Source organism: Barbus barbus, assembly GCF_936440315.1.
Source record: "Barbus barbus genome assembly, chromosome: 19".
Taxonomy (NCBI): domain Eukaryota; kingdom Metazoa; phylum Chordata; class Actinopteri; order Cypriniformes; family Cyprinidae; genus Barbus; species Barbus barbus.
Genome location: NC_136747.1, coordinates 3,725,450 through 3,746,367, shown reverse-complemented (window position 1 = coordinate 3,746,367; position 20,918 = coordinate 3,725,450). Strand labels below are relative to the sequence as shown.

Here is a 20,918-nt window from a genome sequence, read left to right as displayed (position 1 = left end):
GGCAAGTTCTTTTTTCAGTTTTGCAGAAATGCATGTAGAGGCATGTATTTCCAATGAGCCTAGTTTGCATTTTACACTCTCCTTGTTGAGAGTGCCAGCTTGCCTCTTTTTGAATCTGATTTAATTAAGCCACAATCCAGAGAGAAGAAAACTCAGCTCCTCAAATCAAGGCTTTTGTTTGTCAAATCTCTTTACACCTGGTGCTCCGAAATGGACACACATTGTTCACACATACACACAGCTGCCTTTAGTGCCAAAATCAGTGTCCAGCAAGAGGTAAGGACAGAATATGTCTGTTTATGTGTCAGTTTATCAGATAATGTCTGAAGTGCCTTGAAACTTAATATTCAATGCACTTTTCATTAAAATGCGTACTATTCACTGATTATTGAAATTTCACCTGTTCAACAGGATCACAATATTACAGAGTAATTTAAAAGACTGCATATCTTGTCAGAATATAAACTATTGCCTTGATTTTGTAGAAAGTTTTTCCTTTTTTAAATTGAGTGATAGAAATACAACTCCCTGAAGCCCTTTTGTGAGAATAACAAAAAAAAAAAAAAAAAAGAAATATATATATATCCTGTTGTAAAAAGCTCCTAAATTGCCAGAAAAAAAGTAAAAAAATCTAAGTGGCTGTAAAAAAAAAAAAAAAAAAATTGCTGCATATTTTCCACTTTGTTGAATTAGCACCGGGAGTGTGGTGAGCGTAGCTCTCATAGAGAACTAAAGCGTTCCCAAGAAAGATGGAAGCCATGCGTCATTTTGCTGTGCTGTATTAAAACTACATCAGGGCTGGGCGTTAACTTGAATATATACAATACATTCATTATTATGTTGTTAGTGACATAAAACATGATGAATATCGATTCTAACGCCACTTTTCTAGCCTTTAAAATCACGCCAGTAGAACACTCATGCTTTCTTCCAATTCATGAGCAAAGAAAGTAAATCAGACACCATCAAAGTAAAAATATTGAATTTTTCATGAAGCCAAAATATTTTAGACATTTTTAGCCCAGCCCTAATCTACATGCTATCTGATGTCTTAGTGCTGGAATGTTCTGGGAATTCTGTGGACCTGTGTGTTTATCGGAGTCGATGTGGTTTATGGTTGATGGAAGATGGATATCTGATGTTTTTTTCCCCCCATCAATGAAACCCCCTGAAGCCCATCTGGACTCTTGCTAATGAAAGTCACAATATGCTTGTGAACAGGCGAGACAGTAATAAGCATTTAACATCTTAAAGGCTGTTTATCATCAATGAATCGGTTGTACTAAACTGTAAGAATATCAAGAAAAAAAAAAAACCAAGGACCAGTGCAATCGCCCACTAAAAACTCACTCCAAAAGGCCCTGTCCCAAGCGGCACCATCAGTCCATACGGTATTCCTCAACAAAGTCTATACTTTGCAGCACAGGTAATTGTGGGCTCAGCCTAAACTGAATTCCCAAATGGGAAACCCTACGGCAAGTGTCTCCAACCCCAGAGCTACCGTCCTGCAGAGCTCCAACCCCAATCAAACGCACCAGAACCAGCTACTCAAAGTGTTCAGGGTTACTTAAATACAGGTAGGTGTGTGGGAGCAGGGTTGGAGGTGAAGTCGGCAGGATGGTATCTCTCCAGGAGCAGGGTTCGAGATCCCTCTTCTACGGTCTAATGGATTTCACAGACAATCCCAAATAAAGACCACAAGACACCCGTGTGCCATTTGGGACAAGGCCAAACAATTTGTTCTCACTTCAAGCTCCAAGCCCATTGTCCTAGAAGTTTACCCCATCTCCAAGATGCTGTCGTTTCACGTATCCCAATCGAGTTCCCTGCATGCGATCCGAACCAGCCTGAGCTCCAGCTCAACGGCGTCGGGTCGCTCCTGTGGATTGGCGGACAGCATCTCCCGAATCAGTTGCTTCATGCCAGCGTTCATGCTCTTCTTCCGAGCCGGGATGTGGAGCTCCATCTTGGGGTTCTCCAGCAGAGCCTCCCCCAACGGGACTATATCTTCCCCTTGCTGTACGTAGCTCCCTAAGAGCTCCTTCTGAGTCTCTACATCCACAAACGTAATCCGTTCCACCATGGCCCATATGATGACCCCCAAAGCAAAAATATCAGCCTTTGCGGTGTAGTGGCCCTCCCAGACCTCGGGGGCCATGTAGAAGTCCGTCCCACAAGCTGTGGACAAGAAACACTTGTTGACGCTTGCCGGTTCTTCAGGGTTCAAGCCCGAACAGGAGCAGACCTTGCTGAGGCCAAAGTCGGCCACCTTCAGGGTGGGTTCGGGGGACCCGGCCGGGGTTCTGCCCTGCGAGATGAGAATGTTGTCAGGTTTGAGGTCTCGGTGGATGATCTGGTTGCGATGCAGGAAGGCAAGAGCGCTGCCCAGTTGCAGCATGAAGCTGGTGTTGGTCTTGCGGCTGGGTTTGCGGGACAAGAGATAGGCGTTCATGTCTCCACCATCGCAGAAGTCCATGACGAACCACAGGTAGTAGGCGCAGTGGGGGTCAAATGTGATCTCACCTTTCAGGGAGGTCTCCACCAACTGAGTGTATATAAATAAATACAAAAAAAAGTTACAAACAACTGTTTAAAATGGGACTCTTTAACTTCAGTCCTGGAGGAATAGTGTCCTGCAGACTTGTTTGGTACTTTAGTACCATTCCCAGTTTAACACGCATGTCTGGAAATTGCATGTTGTTCTCAAAATGATCTTAGATTAGCTTGTTCAGGTGTGTTTGGTTAGGGTTAGAGCTAAACTCAGCAGGACACTGGCCCTCGAGGGTTGGATTCAAAGAGCCCTGGCATAAAGGTTCACATTTTGTATAGATTTATGCACTGATAATTGTGGTCAACTTCTGCAGGATTTTTAATGGCCAATTCTACTATTGTCATCCAGAAATTAGAGTGGCTGATGGTTGACAAATACAATTTGATTGTTTTTATTTTACAGAAGTTACTCAATTCAAGAAATGTGTTAACAGAAATTGTGCAACGTTCACTTACATAACCAACTTTTCCATTATTGAAAAGCCACTATATGTCAGGCCCCCCTTCTCTTATTCAGCTGGTAATCTAAAGTATTATGAAAATTAATTTTGAAAAAATATATTTTTACAGTTCAACATTGGGGAACATCACACACTGCAGGGTAATTTCACTTTGGCTACAGAACAACAGAATTAACTCATGACTCTGGGAAAAGTCCTTGCACGCTTCTCATGAGCTCACGAACATACTCCAAAGTTGACAATAAGAAAAGTAAATTAGTGAAATTTGAATGCATGCAAAGTTTTGCAAGACATTACAGGATTAAACATGAGTAATGAATTTACATTTACACATTTGCTCAATGCTTTTATCTAAAGGCAACGTATTACTGCATTTAAGGTATACATTTTATCAGTTCAGTTCCCTGGGAATCAAACTCATGACCTTGCCATTGCTAGCACCATGCTCTGCTGTCCGAGCTACAGGAATGCCTGCCTGTGCAAAACTTGGCACCTTGATGCCAAGTTGTCATGTGGTCTATAAAGGTGTAGCTATACAGCGGCCAATGTGCTGTAATTGGGGGCTCAGCACAAGGATTTGGTCCCTCCTATAATTTAAGTCAATGGAATTGTATCACTTGTTTTATTTATAAAATTTAGTAGGAGAAAACTGAAGTTGTTCTGAGAATGAAGCCAAACTCTGTTGCTGAAACCTTAGAATGGCTCAACAACAACCCACATGCCACTAAAAGACTATAAATCACACAATGTCTTATACAGAAACAACAGTTCTCTTTCAAAACCTAGTGAGCTGCTATTGAGTTTGATGCTGGACTGTTATGCTAACGGTATGATAATGCCATAGTTGGATATAGGATATTCCTACTTGCTATATATCCAGCAGTGATGCATTGCACACACTCTTAAGTTGATGTATGAAAAAATTCTTACGCTACTGTTAACTTTGTAAATGTTTGACTGCCTGGTGGATAAATGATGCTATGATAATCAACAGAGAGGATCATTTACTGCGTTTTGTCTCTGCTAACAGTTAACAAATAGGTCATTTTGGAACTTGGACTCGATGCAAATTATTTGCTTAAAAGTAAATGCTTGTTACGGTCCAAGCACATTTTCCTTGGAGTCACCATTTCTGCCTGACATCATACATTGCGTCTTTATGTAATTAAAGTTTTAGATTTTAGGAGGAAGATGGAAATTGTGACTGAATGGAACACAGTAGTACTCACAAAAAAAGAAAAACACACAGATAATGGGAAAAACTGCCAAACTGAATTAGTTTGAGCCATTTTTATACTCTGCACCATTAAATTAAAGTGCAAGTGTAATTATAATTAAGGTTGGTATTAAGAGTATTAATGGTATTAAGAGTAGCTTTATACATGCTATAAAAGTAGAGGTGTCTTATACAAAGGATTGACTTCACAGTGTGTTTGACAAGTACCATATTGACTGAATGGTAGGGTAGTCCACACTGCACCTATCAAGTTATTCAATTACACAACCAGCTTCAGGTTTGCGTTTACCTCACCATTACAGGATATTGCAAAACAGAGCACCAACCTATGAACGCTGAGCCATCTGTCTGCACAGGGAACCAATCAGAGCACATCTCATCTGAAGCACAGCAACAACAGTGCTGTCCATAGAGATGTGTGCTACTGCTGTACGTGTTGGCACATTTAACCACATCCTTCCCCTGATACCCTACGCATGGAATTCTAGTTTCAAGATTAGCGCTGCTTTCCCAAAAAAACTCAAAACATAAAACTGTTTTAGTTTAAGCTAAATCATTAACCAAACTGCAGACTTAATGCAGATTCCCTTAAGGTTGGTTTACCAAATGCATTAACCTATTTAAACTAACAGAGCAAATGGGCTTCTTATGGTTGAAATAGTAAGAACAGGGTCATTAAATTCTGTTTAGTGCAATACACAATCCATATTCACACTCTAAATTTGTAAACCCTGGGTTATTTGTATATTTGCAAGATTTAAAAAATGTGATTGGAAAACCACAGAACACAAAGAACAAGACCTGTGGTAAAACCTGCTCATCTATCTATCTATCTATCTATCTATCAAGAAAAAAAAAAAAAAAAAAAAAACACTAAGGTGATTTCCCTAAGATTGCATGTTAAAGTCTATGTGAAAGTGCATGGATATTTAAGGAGCCAAGCACTTTAGTTTTTGACTGGTTGTCTGCTGCTAAACAGCTGTAACATTCAAGCAACAATGGCTATGAAAAACAGGGTTAAACTCTGTATGCGTGAAATGTTGCTTTACCAATGGTTGGAAGTGGTGATGTTAAAAATATGCTAACCTAAGTTTAAGCACATTGTGATAAGTTAAACGAAGAACCTTTACAAGCAGATTGGGGATTTCTGTGCAAATCTGAAGCATGTTACCTCTTTTTCCTCATCTGTTGACAGAATATGCTGAAGGCTTTGTACAGACAGAGGTTAGCTTATAATTATAGCAGCGAGAGTGCTAATCAACCTCATCTCAATAACAACCCATTACTGTGCTGCTCTGCACTCCGGCTCACTTCCACTCAGTCACAACATCCTCACGTCTCATGTAAGGGGGGGGGGGGGGGGGGGGGCTTTTTTCAGCAGGTTGCATGCGACAACGTTTTTACTGTGCTGTACTTCACCTTGCTAACAGTCACTATTAGACTGTCAGAACAGTCAAATCAGCACTGCTTGTTAAGACCATGATAGTTTTATTCAATAACCAGGTATTTATTTATTGAATCTGTCAATTACGCTACTCAAGGGCTGTGCTTACAGTCCATACATTAAGAAACATGTCTGGTCAGTGTCTGGTGGACATAATCCTAAACCCAAAATTATACAGCGATGCCGTAATGCTGCCTTTAAGTCCTCCTGGGAAGTTCCTACAGAAGTAGCAATTAAAATGTAAGGTGTAATTTTCAGAATAAAATGAGTGCAAGGGACAATTTCATTTTCCGTTTCCAATTACTGACAATACGCTTGGCACGAATGCAACTTAATAAAGTGCAAAGGATGCACATTAGGGGTGTAACTGATGCTTTATGTAGTTTATAATTATGTGGGAAAGAATGATGGATAATGTAGTTGTCACATGCAAAAAAGCACTATGATAAAACAATGCTAAATGAAGCTTTATAGCTGCACTTCATCAACCGTGTAAGAAAACAGAGCTGCACAAAATACCAGAAAAAACTAGCATCACAACATGGCTTAGTGTGATTATCTAATTCCAAAAGCTGTGATTTATTTAATTATATGCATGGCACAGTGTTCATTTACATGTGTGCAGCTCAAAATATTTATTTATTTGCTGGTAAACTGACTAAATGAAAGCCTGGTTGTTTAACGCTTGATGTACTATACAGCTGTTTAACACAGCTATACTATAAAATATTTTTTATTAAATTGTTTTTATTTTACAATATTATTACAATATATTTCTTGTTTTTACATAACCTGCCTGACAGGACACCATTCGGTAACACAAATGTAGTGATCATCATTATATTACAAAGATGCACTGAAGACGGACACGAAGAGGAGAGAATAGTTGCGCAAGCAGATAAAATAGTGTACCAGAGAACAAATTCATTGTTTGAGATGCTCGAAATACTGGAAGAAAACCATAAATATTGAAATGGGGTGGGGGTTATTTTGAATGTATTTCTGAGGAGAACTGTCTTCAGAAAAGTTATGGCATTTTCTTTTCCTCTTACCTCTGTAAAATACATACAGCATTAAATTAGTGTTAATAAGCTGTGTGCAGCAGTGGTAACACTATATTGCTATTGCTGTTCTATAAGCGCCACCTGCTGTCAGAAAGTGAATATGTCTTTTCATCAGAATCAGAAAGAGCTTTGTCAAGTGCGTTTACACACACATACACACACACACACACACGGAATTCATCGTGGTGTCAGGAGTTTCAGTACAGAAAGTACAGAGTGCAAACATGCATATAATTAAGGTAATAAAATACTAATAATAAAGAGTAATAAGATTTATTCAGCTCGTCTGTTTTAGTTTTGTGCAGTTGCTTCATGTTGCAGATATTTGTTTGTTTGCTTAAGGTTAGTTGACCAGTAACAGAGCAAAATAAACAATTAATAAATGAAAATAAATAAGCAACAAGTATGGGAATCAGCCCAGTTTAATGTAAAAAAAAAAAAAAAAAAAAATAATAAAAAAAAAAAATGCCAATTGGTGTTGGTCATGAAAAATCCTGATCAGTGCATCCTTTGTGCATAGATCCGTAGAACAAGTGGGTCACATAACGATATTTTAAAATTAAGATAAAGAAAATAAAAAAAAAACACTTGAAAAGAAAACAGGATGACTTTAAATAGCATAGTTGTGTTAGGATGAGCTGAGCAAGTCTGCACATGTAATTCCTGGTCTGAGTGTAACTTCCTGCTTAAACAGTAATGGATACCAAAAAAAAATTAGAAATGTATGTGAATGGAGAATGTATGAGTGTGAAAGCAGAAGTGTATGTGCGTGTAAGGAGAGTGTATGAGTGTGAAAGCAGAAGTGTATGTGCGTGTAAGGAGAGTGTATGAGTGTGAAAGCAGAAGTGTATGTGCGTGTAAGGAGAGTGTATGAGTGTGAAAGCAGAAGTGTGTGTGTGTGTAAGGAGAGTGTATGAGTGTGAAAGCAGAAGTGTGTGTGTGTGTGTGTGCGTGTAAGGAGAGTGTATGAGTGTGAAAGCAGAAGTGTATGTGCGTGAAAGCAGAAGTGTATGTGCGTGTAAGGAGAATGTATGAGTGTGAAAGCAGAAGTGTATGTGCGTGTAAGGAGAGTGTATGAGCGTGAAAGCAGAAGTGTATGTGCGTGTAAGGAGAATGTATGAGCGTGAAAGCAGAAGTGAATGTGCGTGTAAGGAGAGTGTATGAGTGTGAAAGCAGAAGTGAATATGCGTGTAAGGAGAGTGTACGAGTGTGAAAGCAGAAGTGAATATTCGTGTAAGGAGAATGTATGAGTGTGAAAGCAGAAGTGTATGTGCGTGTAAGGAGAGTGTATGAGCGTGAAAGCAGAAGTGAATGTGCGTGTAAGGAGAGTGTATGAGTGTGCAAGCAGAAGTGAATGTGCGTGTAAGTAGAATGTATGAGTGTGAAAGCAGAAGTGAATGTGCGTGTAAGGAGAATGTATGAGTGTGAAAGCAGAAGTGTATGTGCGTGTAAGGAGAGTGTATGAGTGTGAAAGCAGAAGTGAATGTGCGTGTAAGGAGAATGTATGAGTGTGAAAGCAGAAGTGTATGAGTGTGAAAGCAGAAGTGTATGTGCGTGTAAGGAGAGTGTATGAGTGTGAAAGCAGAAGTGAATGTGCGTGTAAGGAGAGTGTATGAGTGTGAAAGCAGAAGTGTGTGTGCGTGTAAGGAGAATGTATGAGTGTGAAAGCAGAAGTGTATGTGCGTGTAAGGAGAATGTATGAGTGTGAAAGCAGAAGTGAATGTGCGTGTAAGGAGAATGTATGAGTGTGAAAGCAGAAGTGAATGTGCGTGTAAGGAGAGTGTATGAGTGTGAAAGCAGAAGTGTGTGTGTATGTGCGTGTAAGGAGAATGTATGAGTGTGAAAGCAGAAGTGTATGTGCGTGTAAGGAGAATGTATGAGTGTGAAAGCAGAAGTGAATGTGCGTGTAAGGAGAATGTATGAGTGTGAAAGCAGAAGTGTATGTGCGTGAATGGAGAATGTATGAGTGTGAAAGCAGAAGTGAATGTGCGTGTAAGGAGAGTGTATGAGTGTGAAAGCAGAAGTGTGTGTGCGTGTAAGGAGAATGTATGAGTGTGAAAGCAGAAGTGTATGTGCGTGTAAGGAGAATGTATGAGTGTGAAAGCAGAAGTGTATGTGCGTGTAAGGAGAATGTATGAGTGTGAAAGCAGAAGTGAGTGTGCGTGTAAGGAGAGTGTATGAGTGTGAAAGCAGAAGTGTGTGTGCGTGTAAGGAGAATGTATGAGTGTGCAAGCAGAAGTGTGTGTGCGTGTAAGGAGAATGTATGAGTGTGAAAGCAGAAGTGTATGTGCGTGTAAGGAGAATGTATGAGTGTGAAAGCAGAAGTGAGTGTGCGTGTAAGGAGAGTGTATGAGTGTGAAAGCAGAAGTGTGTGTGCGTGTAAGGAGAATGTATGAGTGTGAAAGCAGAAGTGTATGTGCGTGTAAGGAGAATGTATGAGTGTGAAAGCAGAAGTGAATGTGCGTGTAAGGAGAATGTATGAGTGTGAAAGCAGAAGTGTATGTGCGTGAATGGAGAATGTATGAGTGTGAAAGCAGAAGTGTATGTGCGTGTAAGGAGAATGTATGAGTGTGAAAGCAGAAGTGAGTGTGCGTGTAAGGAGAGTGTATGAGTGTGAAAGCAGAAGTGTGTGTGTATGTGCGTGTAAGGAGAATGTATGAGTGTGAAAGCAGAAGTGTGTGTGTAAGGAGAGTGTATGAGTGTGAAAGCAGAAGTGAATGTGCGTGTAAGGAGAGTGTATGTGTGTGAAAGCAAGTGTATGTGCGTGAATGGAGAATGTGTGTGAAAGCCAGGGCTCCAAACTGCGACTAAAATGGTCGCATTTGCGACCAAAAATATTAATTTGCGAGTGAAGTTTTTGCTGAGGTCGCCACTGGCGACTATATATAATTTGCATGAAAGGACTTTTTTCCCGATTGTTTTGCGCTCACATCTTTTGTTATGTTCACGTATTAAACTTACATAAGACGATGCGCATCAAAGTGTTACTGGAAAAGAGTTTCAAACAGTCCTCGTCTCTGCCGCACACAGTCTGCTGAACGCAGTGAGAGAGACCTGAAAGGGCCTGTTTACACCTGCATTTTCTCTGATCGGATATCTATATGATTTGTTAAAACGTTTCCCCATTTACACTTGGCCACATAAATGTGTCTTCGCAAAACGGATATAAATCCGTTCTTCAATTCCCGCTTCATATGCAAATATAACGGAGTTCACGTCAATGAAAGCAATGGATAATTTTATTAATTATCAGCTAATTTCAATATCAGAGACCGCAACAAGAAAGCGCGCGGCATCAGCACTGGAAAGATAGGCTAGTCTCGCTACTTTTAATGAAGAAGATTGTGTGTTGAGCGTCTGCGACTTACTTTCAGGTTCATTCAGTTTGCGCGTCGCTTGCTGAAGAAATACTCCGCTACTCATCCGCGGTGATGCTTGTTGCATTGCGCTGTCATATCTGACTATAACATGCCATATAGCCTATAAAACGCTCTCACATGTCTATTATTTTAATATTATGGGAGGAGTAAAATTACCATATGTGGTTTCAACAACCAGATGCATTTACACTTGTCCGGTTTCGCCCAGACCACCTCCTGAAGTGGTTCGAGCGATTGGATTTATATCCGTCTCGAATGCGTTTCGGACGGCATTTACACCTGGTCTTTTCAGGATCAGATAGCTATCCGATCAGGAAAAAAATGCATGAAGTGACCAGGTGTAAACAGCCCCAAAGTGCAAGTGCAGAAAAGCCGTGTCTATTTCGTGCACAACTTGAACAAACTTCAACAGGTAAAGCTGTCAGCTCTGTGGATACTGGCAATATCGTCAAAAATTCTCATTTATAATCATTATTAATATGGCTTCTTCTTATCGAGATCTTAGTCTATGTTCTGTTAATGCATGGACTTCCTGTTATTTGAAGCGCACTTGCCATCCAGTAATCGCAAAAAGCTTTGTGCTGTCTTACTTTTTAATAAACAAAGTATCAGCTTTAAAATGCTACGAAATTCAAATGATGCGGTTTGGGTGCTCTTTAATGCAGACCACAAGCGCACACTTTCGGTAATATAAACACCAGTACCCCGTGTCCACACGGTCCGTGTATGCGCCCGGATCGCGCGAGCGGAGAGTATGGCACTTAATGCTCAGGCGCGATCTCTTTAGCACCTCAGTTAAAGCAGCAAGTGAACCCATTATATATTTCGATTTACTACTATAGTATGAAATGAACATGATCAAAAGGTAGGCAATAAGAAAGCCTATTATAGTACAACTTACTGAAATGTTTTATGTAAAAGCTCATTCAGTGTTTCAAACTGAGGAAATGTATAAAGCTTGTAAACATTGCATTGTAATACATTTACCTCAGAATAACCACTCAGTGTCCATAAACTCATCAGTCAGCTAGAAAAATAACTATAAAGAGGAGCGTTTTGCTATATTTATGCGCTGTTGCATATTAATATTTTTACTTATTCTGTTGTACAGGATTCAACTCCTCCTATAAAATTGCATTTTACTAATGAAGAAAAACAGACTGAATATGTGAAAGACGTGACAACATTTATAGGATGCACTGCACTCAGTTGCCAAGTGATGCTTATGGTCCATGATATTGGTACAGATTCTGTAACGAACAATTCTTTGTGACTGTATATTTCAAGTTGTAAAAGACATTTAATTCACACTTTAAGTGAACCTTAGTCCCCCGGTCGACCTGATCATCTACAAGATGGATTAAAATGCTGATAAAGCCTAGAAAATATAAGACAAACACATGACAAAATGATTGAAATGTTAAAATAGGGGGGAAAAATAAAATGATAATAATAAAATAAACCACTTTTATTCTGTGGCACCTAAAAAAATAATTTGGCGCCTAAGTTTTTCTTTTATAGGAGCCAATGGCTCCTTACTCGATTTTTTTGTCTGGAGCCCTGGAAAGCAGAAGTGTATGTGCGTGAATGGAGAATGTATGAGTGTGAAAGCAGAAGTGTATGTGCGTGAATGGAGAATGTATGAGTGTGAAAGCAGAAGTGTATGTGTGTGTAAGGAGAGTGTATGAGTGTGAAAGCAGAAGTGAATGTGCGTGTAAGGAGAGTGTATGAGTGTGAAAGCAGAAGTGAATGTGCGTGCAAGGAGAATGTATGAGTGTGAAAGCAGAAGTGAATGTGCGTGCAAGGAGAATGTATGAGTGTGAAAGCAGAAGTGTATGTGTGTGTAAGGAGAGTGTATGAGTGTGAAAGCAGAAGTGAATGTGCGTGTAAGGAGAATGTATGAGTGTGAAAGCAGAAGTGAATGTGCGTGCAAGGAGAATGTATGAGTGTGAAAGCAGAAGTGTATGTGCGTGTAAGAAGAATGTATGAGTGTGAAAGCAGAAGTGAATGTGCGTGTAAGGAGAGTGTATGAGTGTGAAAGCAGAAGTGAATGTGCGTGTAAGGAGAGTGTATGAGTGTGAAAGCAGAAGTGAATGTGCGTGTAAGAAGAATGTATGAGTGTGAAAGCAGAAGTGAATGTGTGTGTAAGGAGAATGTATGAGTGTGAAAGCAGAAGTGAATGTGTGTGTAAGGAGAGTGTATGAGTGTGAAAGCAGAAGTGAATGTGCGTGCAAGGAGAATGTATGAGTGTGAAAGCAGAAGTGTATGTGCGTGCAAGAAGAATGTATGAGTGTGAAAGCAGAAGTGTATGTGCGTGCAAGAAGAATGTATGAGTGTGAAAGCAGAAGTGAATGTGCGTGTAAGGAGAGTGTATGAGTGTGAAAGCAGAAGTGAATGTGCGTGTAAGGAGAGTGTATGAGTGTGAAAGCAGAAGTGAATGTGCGTGTAAGAAGAATGTATGAGTGTGAAAGCAGAAGTGAATGTGCGTGTAAGGAGAGTGTATGAGTGTGAAAGCAGAAGTGAATGTGCGTGTAAGGAGAATGTATGAGTGTGAAAGCAGAAGTGAACGTGCGTGTAAGGAGAATGTATGAGTGTGAAAGCACCAGAATGAATTATGGCTTGTGCAGCCCCTCATACATACGTGTATGTGTATGCGTGTATATTAGAGGTGGGCGTATCGATCCTAATATCGATACCAATGTTGGTATTGGTATCGGATCGATACTAGTCTGATAAGATCGATACTTTAGGTTAATTTTTTTCTCCTATACACTTAATAGCATTGCTTAATACATACAACAAAGTGTAGACATGTCTGTGGGTGTACATGCCGCTCTTTTCACATCTCGTATGCAAACATTGCTGCTCCTCCCCTGCTACGCTGTGTTTGGTTGTCATACCATCACATGACTCAGCGGCTCCGAGCGCAAGCGAGAAGCGTCTCGCTGCAGCCTACAAGATCCAGGGGGCGTGGTTGGATCCAGATCCAACTCCTCCCACCTGCCTATACCTAAACCTACCCATCTCCACCCCCTAGATGTGGATCCAACCACGCCCCCTGGATGTTGTGGACTGCAGCGAGCCCTTTAAATTTCCATTATAACGGTTTTCTATCGGAGTAAAATGCTTAACATGTTGTTCAGCATGTTTGCATATATATTCTGGGCTCAGCTGCTTGCGACATATTATATTTTATTAACAATCTGTTTACCGAATTTAGTCTTTATTACTGTCTTCCTCCATTCATTAACTGCACCATATGAAATGTTTTTATATTGCAATTAGAGAAAATTAAATTCAGCGTGTTGCATTCATGTTTTGGGTTCATCTGCTTACCTGTACATACATAGTAGGCCTATATATTTTTATAAAACTATACCGAATTTGGCCTTTTCATATCATTGTTTTTATTGCGATAATAAACAAATATTACAGTATGTATAAAAACAAAATACAGTACATACATAACATACTAAAATCCTTTCAATAATAAACGAGTTGTGTTTAATAGTTCTTTTTCATATCAATGTCTTCATTTAATAAGCCACTAAAGTTAAACTTTTCTTCATAATGGTTTTCTATGGGAGGAAAATACATAATGTGAAAACTGAGCGTTGCTTTCATATTCTGGGCACATCTGCTTACTTGTATATCTAGTTTGTAACATTGTATACTGAGTTTTGTCTTTTAATATTACGTTCTTAATTTATTAAGCCACGTTAATTATTTTTATAACTCTTTTCTACGGGAGGAAAATACTTAACATGAAACGGTTTATTGCGTTCATATTCTGGGCTCCTCTGCCTGCAAAGTCCTTTTAGAAAGGCAAATAAAATCCATGTAGCTTTAAGGTGAATATAATATTAGTCATATCAACATTAGTATTGTTAATTTTTTTAATTGTTGTTGGTCATTTAAATTATTATTTTTTTTTAAATGACAAGTATCGAAATCGGCGAAACTGACCCTGTATTTACTCGGTATCGGATCGATACCAAAATTTGCAGCATCGCACACCCTTAGTGTATATTATGTATGTAAATTGTATATGTATGCATGCGCGTGTGTGTATATGTATATATATATATATATATATATATATATATATATATATATATATATATATATATATATATATATATATACACACACATACACACAACATACAAGTAAATGTTAAGGAAAAATGTTATATATTTTACATATAGATCTATTTATATATAATATAAATTATAAACAAGTATAAATACACATAAATATTTTTTTAAATATATACATGTTTATTTCTATATACTAGTGCTGTCAAACGATTAATCGCATCCAAAATTAAAGATTTGTTCTGTGTATATTTATTATGAATACATATATAAATACACATACATTCAGTATATGGAAAATATTTACGTCTATATTTATATTCATATAACAAATACATTTAATATAAAAAAAATTCTGAAATATATGCATGTGTGTGTGTGTTTTTATACACAAATATACACAGTACACATACATTTATTATGTAAACAAAAACTTTTATTTTGAATGTGATCAATCGCGATTAATCATTTGACAGCACATATATACATACATATATATATATATATATATATATATATATATATATATATATATATATATATATATATATACATAAATAGGATTGGGCGATATATTGAACGCCAGGAGCGGTTTCTCCATTAGGGCGATCGGGCGACGCACCACCAAAGTGCGAAAGGGAGGATTTTTTTTTTTTCCACATACCCTAGGTTTCACTCTTCTATACTGTTTGTTCTGCCTCTGGAAATATAGTCCAATCAGGGTCGAGTCACGTTCTATGTAGTACCGCCCCTTTTTGGGTGATTTCTGTCAGACTGAGAATCACCCCAAGTGTTCCCCTTTTTTTATTTATTTTTTTTAACTGCTGGCACTGCAATGCAATCTCTATGGGTTCTGGGAGGGCTAGCACTAACGTGCTTTCGTCATCATGCGTAACCTTAACCTGTGCAGCGATTGGTCAGAACAAACATACCGCTAATAAGAAGAAATATGAAGTCAGGACTAGTCTGTATGGGCTGAATAATGCAAACCAGTATCTTACCAGTGAAGTTTTGATGGAGGACGATTGTAATGGAAGTAAAGACGATTACAGTCAGTGACTTACATTATTAGACATTATGAAACGGTGTATGTGCGCTCTCTGATAGCTGTATGAGCACATTTCAGTATGATCGCATGTCTGGCAAGTGTTTTATAATGGACACTCGTTTACTATGTACAGTGGTGCATTGGCATCAACATTCACTCTGACAGGAACTGCTCACTGGTCAGTCATGCTGAGCTGCCTTCAGATCACACACCCAACAATGTTTTTATTTTTATTTGTGTTTTGCTCTGTTTAATAATTCTGAATACAGATCCGTGTATTTTTATATAACTTTAAGGCGACTGGGATAGTGGTCTGTTGGCATCTCCGTGTGGTCCTGCTTGGTACTGCAGCTTGACTTGTAGTTATTTACAGTATACATGTATAGAAAATGGTCTAAACAAGTGTAACTTTTTTATTTTTCTCAAAGATTTAGCTGTTGCACCGTATAAGTCAATTTTGAATTATTATTCAAATTAAAAAAAATTCATTTTTGAAAATATAGTTTTGTGAGAATCTTCCTCAATCTTGAATTTGGTAAAATAAATTATTTAAAATGTTTCATGTCTTAATACTTTTCCTTTTGTTATACTGGGATAAATCATATTGGGATGCATGCTAATTTTTTTGGATGTGGTGCCCCACGTAGAACCGGCTTTACTGACGAGATGCGCATGACAATGGCATGCGATATAATCGCCCAGCCCTAATAATAAATATACACAGCACACACACATATAGTGTGTAAACTAATTTTTGAAAGCAATTAATCACAATTAATCATTTTGCAGCCCTATTTGCCCCCAAGTTCTTTGATTTCTCTGCTGTAAAGCTAACATAAACCTAAACTGATGGGCTTTGTGTTAGGTTGGCTTGGTTGGACACATACTTCCAGATAGAGCGAGGAGCTGGAGCCGTGGCTCATGTGCTGAGCGAGGCCGTCTCTCTGGAGAATGCATTCCTCCAGGTGGATGACGTTGGGATGCTGGCTCTGGATGCTGCTGAGGGCCCAGAACTCCCTCAAGGCCAGCTCCACGTTCTCCGGGGAGTGACAGCGGATCTTCTTCACAGCCACGCGAGCACCGGTCTGCCGTACAGCTGCCTCGTAAACCACTCCGTAACTGCCCCGGCCCACCTCCTGGATCAGCTCGTACTTGGCTTGACTGCTCACCATCCTCTTCTTCCTCACCTGTGTGGCCAAAACACACAATAATCCATGACTGGAGTCACTGCAGTATTTGTTGGGAACTCTAAAGCCACTTTCAATGACAAACCTAACTTGCTGAGAGTGAATTTAGTTTTTTAGGTTTTTTGCACCACTAAAATCACACCAAACAGAAATGCCAGAACATCATTTATTTTAAGTAAGCGTAGACAACAAATGCCATTTAAAGCCTGAACTTAGTATTCACAATATCCTAGTATCATACTCACTGAAACAAAACATTTGTAATATATTTCAATAGAGTTATTTTAGTATTATATAATATTTATTTTTGTTACTATTTGGAAGTTTTGTTTACACTTAAGGTGTCCTTTTACAGTGTAGTTATACATTTAAGTACCGAGTAATATTAATTAACTACATGTACTTACTATATGGTTAGGGTTGGGATTCGGGTTACTTGCATGTAATTATGCATGATTTATTGTATTATAATAAGTACATGTAACAAGGACACTGTAAAATAAAGTGTTACTCAAGTTTTAAACTTTGTTTTCATTCAAATTTTGGATGAAGTTTTAGCACTTTTGTCATTTGAATTGTTTTAATACTTTAACAAAGTGAAATAAAATGGTCTTTTATATATTTTCTCTTACTTCAGTTGATGTTTAATTTCAATTTCTGAAAATGGGCATACGAGTAATTTACGGACACTATAATCTTTAAATTATCCATTGTTCATACTGTACATTATAATGATGTGCTTCCAAAATTCATATGTAAAATGATTTGATTTCAGTTTTAACACTTACAGTTTCTATAATACAGAATAGACTGTACATTCTATAATATACATTTACAATATTTCTAGTACAAAATAGCATGGCTTAGTTTTTGGCAACTTTATTTATTGTCGTTTTTTTATATCAGCCAGTATTTAATTAATTTAGGGAAGACGACAGAAGCAGAGAATTATTGAGCTCACCGATATGGATCCATCTGGCATGACAGCGATATCAATATCATCTGCAATGTTGATTTCAACTGTACAGCAGAAAACAATAAACCTGCTATGGCCCATTAGAGCAGCAAGCTGTTGTATCAGGTTTCTCTTAACATCACTTGTTATACAACAATTAGTCTCGGTCTCAGACAGACTGTCCGATACATACACTACTCTTGGCAAGAGCTGCCAATTCAACTTGCATTGGCTGACCGCTGCACTACTTCTGGGAGTCAGGGTGTACAAGGTTTTTCAGTCTCTCAGGAAAGAACACGGATTAATAGCATGAGACTATGTGGCGTTCAAAGCCATTCATCTTTGAAAGACATTCAGTTTTGTTTGAGGTAATTAGTAGCAAAGCATCACCAATATAGCCAATGACTTACCTCTAATCATAACCAAGTCCATAAAAGGGGTCATATGATGCGATTTCTTGTTTTCCTTTTCTTTAGTGTATGATGTAGCTGTTTGTGCATGTATAAGATCTGCAGCGTTACAAAGCTCAAAGTGTCCCACAAAAGGATTTATTTTGTCTAAAAGATAAGGCTGATCCAGACCGGGCTAAAACGCCTCATTCACACAAATATTTGCATAATGCCGCCCAAATGTTCACGCAAAGAAAGAAGGCATGGTTTCAGTAACCACTGTAGTGCTGATGCAGCCGTGTCAGGGAGACGCCGTGTGTTTCTGTGCAAAAGCACTTTATAGAGTATACAGCCCGTCAGAAATCGTCTTATCCGCGGGTTGTGTGCAAACAAGCATCACTGCATGTGTCTGTCACTCGACTCTGTTCCCTCTCGGACTTGAACTGATGGTAAAACTAACAACATTATTAACTGTCTTTATATTTACTTTGAAAGCTGAAGCTGGTGATGATGGTAAGGGGCGTTACATTTCCATTGTGCACTTGTGGTGTTCGGCCAGTCACAATGCACTGTGTCAGCTGGCCAATCAGAGCAGACTGCACTTGTCGGAAGGAGGGGCTTTGTAGAAAAGATGTGTTTGAGAGAGGCGGGGCATAGAGGAACTACAATAATGTGCAGTATTTGAAAAATCATGTGTTTTGAACATTAAAGCATGTTAACATTCTGTTACACCAAATACACAAAATAATCATCTTTAAAATAGCATCATATGACCACTTTAAGAAACTGAAATTTGAGGGACACCAAACAAATATCATGGCAGTATCAATTTTCTGATTTTACGTAAAAAACCAACTGTGGTGCTTGTTTTTCCATGAGGGTCAGATATCAGCTGCTTGCTGTCTAGTGGGTGTTTGGCCAGACGCTACATAATGAAACTTGTCAATAGTCTGGCTCTTCAAGATAATACAAGAGTGGGCTTTATCTCACTTACTTGCTGCATAACAGTTCGTCTAAAAGAGGTTTCCAAGAACTCGTTTTGATTATCAGACAATAGTAAAGTGAAAGTCATGCGATCCAGAATAACATGTTCTTTCAGAGCGACAGCAGTGTTAGGAGTTCACATTCAGACCGCTTAAGAGTCAACTTTAACTTCTATAGTTGGATGTGTGAATTGTAATCGCCTTGAGAAGATTTGTCTCTATGAAAATATACTTAAAATGTTATTATCTTATTTTCATCTGCAAGTGTCTCGTCTCTCACGTGCTTAGTCGGTCAACTCCAAAGTTACCCGCAAACTCTCTGTCTGTAGTCCATCTGTGCACTAGGCGTTAACAATAAAAACATGTGGCTTAAGCTCAGGATGACCCATCTTGGGTTTTTTTTTACTTATTTGTTTGGACATAAGGCGGACTACTATTTTATTTTTCAAGTTTAACTAATACAAATATTTGATTGTTGCTACTAATGCAATACACTATCTTGTGTTTCCTACAGAAACAAGACAATAGGGAGGGACATAAGACCACGCCCCTTTTAAAGAGCCATGACGTGCTAGTTAGATGACATTTGATTACAAGTTAGTGGAAAAGGACATTATCATTGTCTAGAAGGCATTTGATTGGAAAAGGAGGAGAAAACACGTGCACACATCCGAGTGCAAGATGATGCCAAAAACTCTTTTGTGTTTAGAATTAATCTTGAAAATCGTTCAGTGTAATGAAAGCTCCCCTAAATTAGTCATTACTCACGTGCGCACAAACATACAGCATGATAATTGTTCTAAAAGAGGTTGCTTTAGAAAAATATCACGCCTTTGTACCGGAGAGACCAGAAACAATTAGTGCAAATGATAAACAAACGCGACAGCGCTTCCAACACGTGTGTGTGTGTGTGTGTGTGTGTGTGTGTGTGTGTGTGTGTGTGCGCGTGCGCGCGCCTGTGGAAGCAGCTTCACACGAGGAAACGGCGATCAAAGGGCAAAGCTAGCATTACACACTCTCTGTTTAACTCTCTGACTGAAGACAGTGAAGCAGAAAGCGCAAGAACACAATGCGTGTTGTTTGTAATGCAGTCACGTGTCTGTAAAAGGCCTGTCGGTTTGGTCTCTTTCTGCCACAGCGCCGCTGTTTTCTCCTCTCCAGCTGCATTCTAGCATGGTTTTGCACACTGCAGCAGCCCATGACACGAGAGCAGATATGCTCGATGCTCATATGTTGCTGTGACAGTAACAGTTAAAGGTGTTTCATGACAAAACGCTTCCAGCGGCAGCATGCACGACACACACATGCTCGGACAAAGAGTCCTGCTACACACAAACACACACACACGACAGCAGCATTTACCTGTGCACGACGTTATTCCCAATGTAGCTGATTTTCCTCTGCTCTGCTTTTCCCGGCAGCCATTATAACCGCACAAGCTCCTCGCTTTCTCTCAGGCAGCTGTGAGCGCGTGCCCGTGCGCGCACCCTTTGCCTGTCTTATTAGGGAAAGTGAGAAACACCGCCCTCTTTCTCTCTCAGCAGAGTTCTGCCGAGCAAAATCTAATCACTAATCACATTTTAGGTAAGCTATCAGTTATAGGAATCTGTATTAGCCATTACTGTTATACAGAAAATACATTAAAAAGACAATGACTGAAAAATTCAGAATGCTTCTTACACTGTATCCCATATTAATGTTTGTTTTACAGAAATGACAATTGCATATGGCTATATAGGCCAACAATATTCTGAATATTCTGTAAAACTAGCAAGTAAACGACACAGGGCAGGGGAATAACTTCCTGACAACAACAAATATACACACGTCACAAAGTGCTCTCAAACAATTGCAGCTTTTATTAAAAAGTCCTAAAACAGCAGAGTTGGGGGCAAGTCACACATGTTCAAATCACAAACAAATCAAGCAAGTCAAGTCGAGTCCTGATAAGGGTCAAGTCACAGTATCAAACAGGAACAAATATTTGTCACACGACCTTATTAATGTTACAGAAGAGGGACTCAGACTGCGTGATGGATAGTTAAACAGGTATTTATTGACAGACTATGAGCAATATGGACTTGAAAAGGTGAGTGGTAATTCTGGATATCTTCGGAGATCTG

General features: G+C 38.9%; 1 protein-coding gene across 1 annotated transcript; it reads right to left on the bottom strand.

The window, feature by feature from the left end:
- Positions 1-776: 776 nt before the first annotated feature.
- Positions 777-20,264, bottom strand: LOC306885774 (serine/threonine-protein kinase pdik1l-like). Its single transcript, XM_079442568.1, has 3 exons — positions 20,158-20,264; positions 16,169-16,468; positions 777-2,545 (listed from the first exon to the last, which is right to left on the bottom strand). Exons 2-3 carry the CDS (start codon positions 16,451-16,453, stop codon positions 1,805-1,807), a joined length of 1,026 nt encoding a protein of 341 aa, XP_079298694.1. The 5' UTR covers positions 16,454-16,468; positions 20,158-20,264; the 3' UTR covers positions 777-1,804.
- Positions 20,265-20,918: the final 654 nt, after the last annotated feature.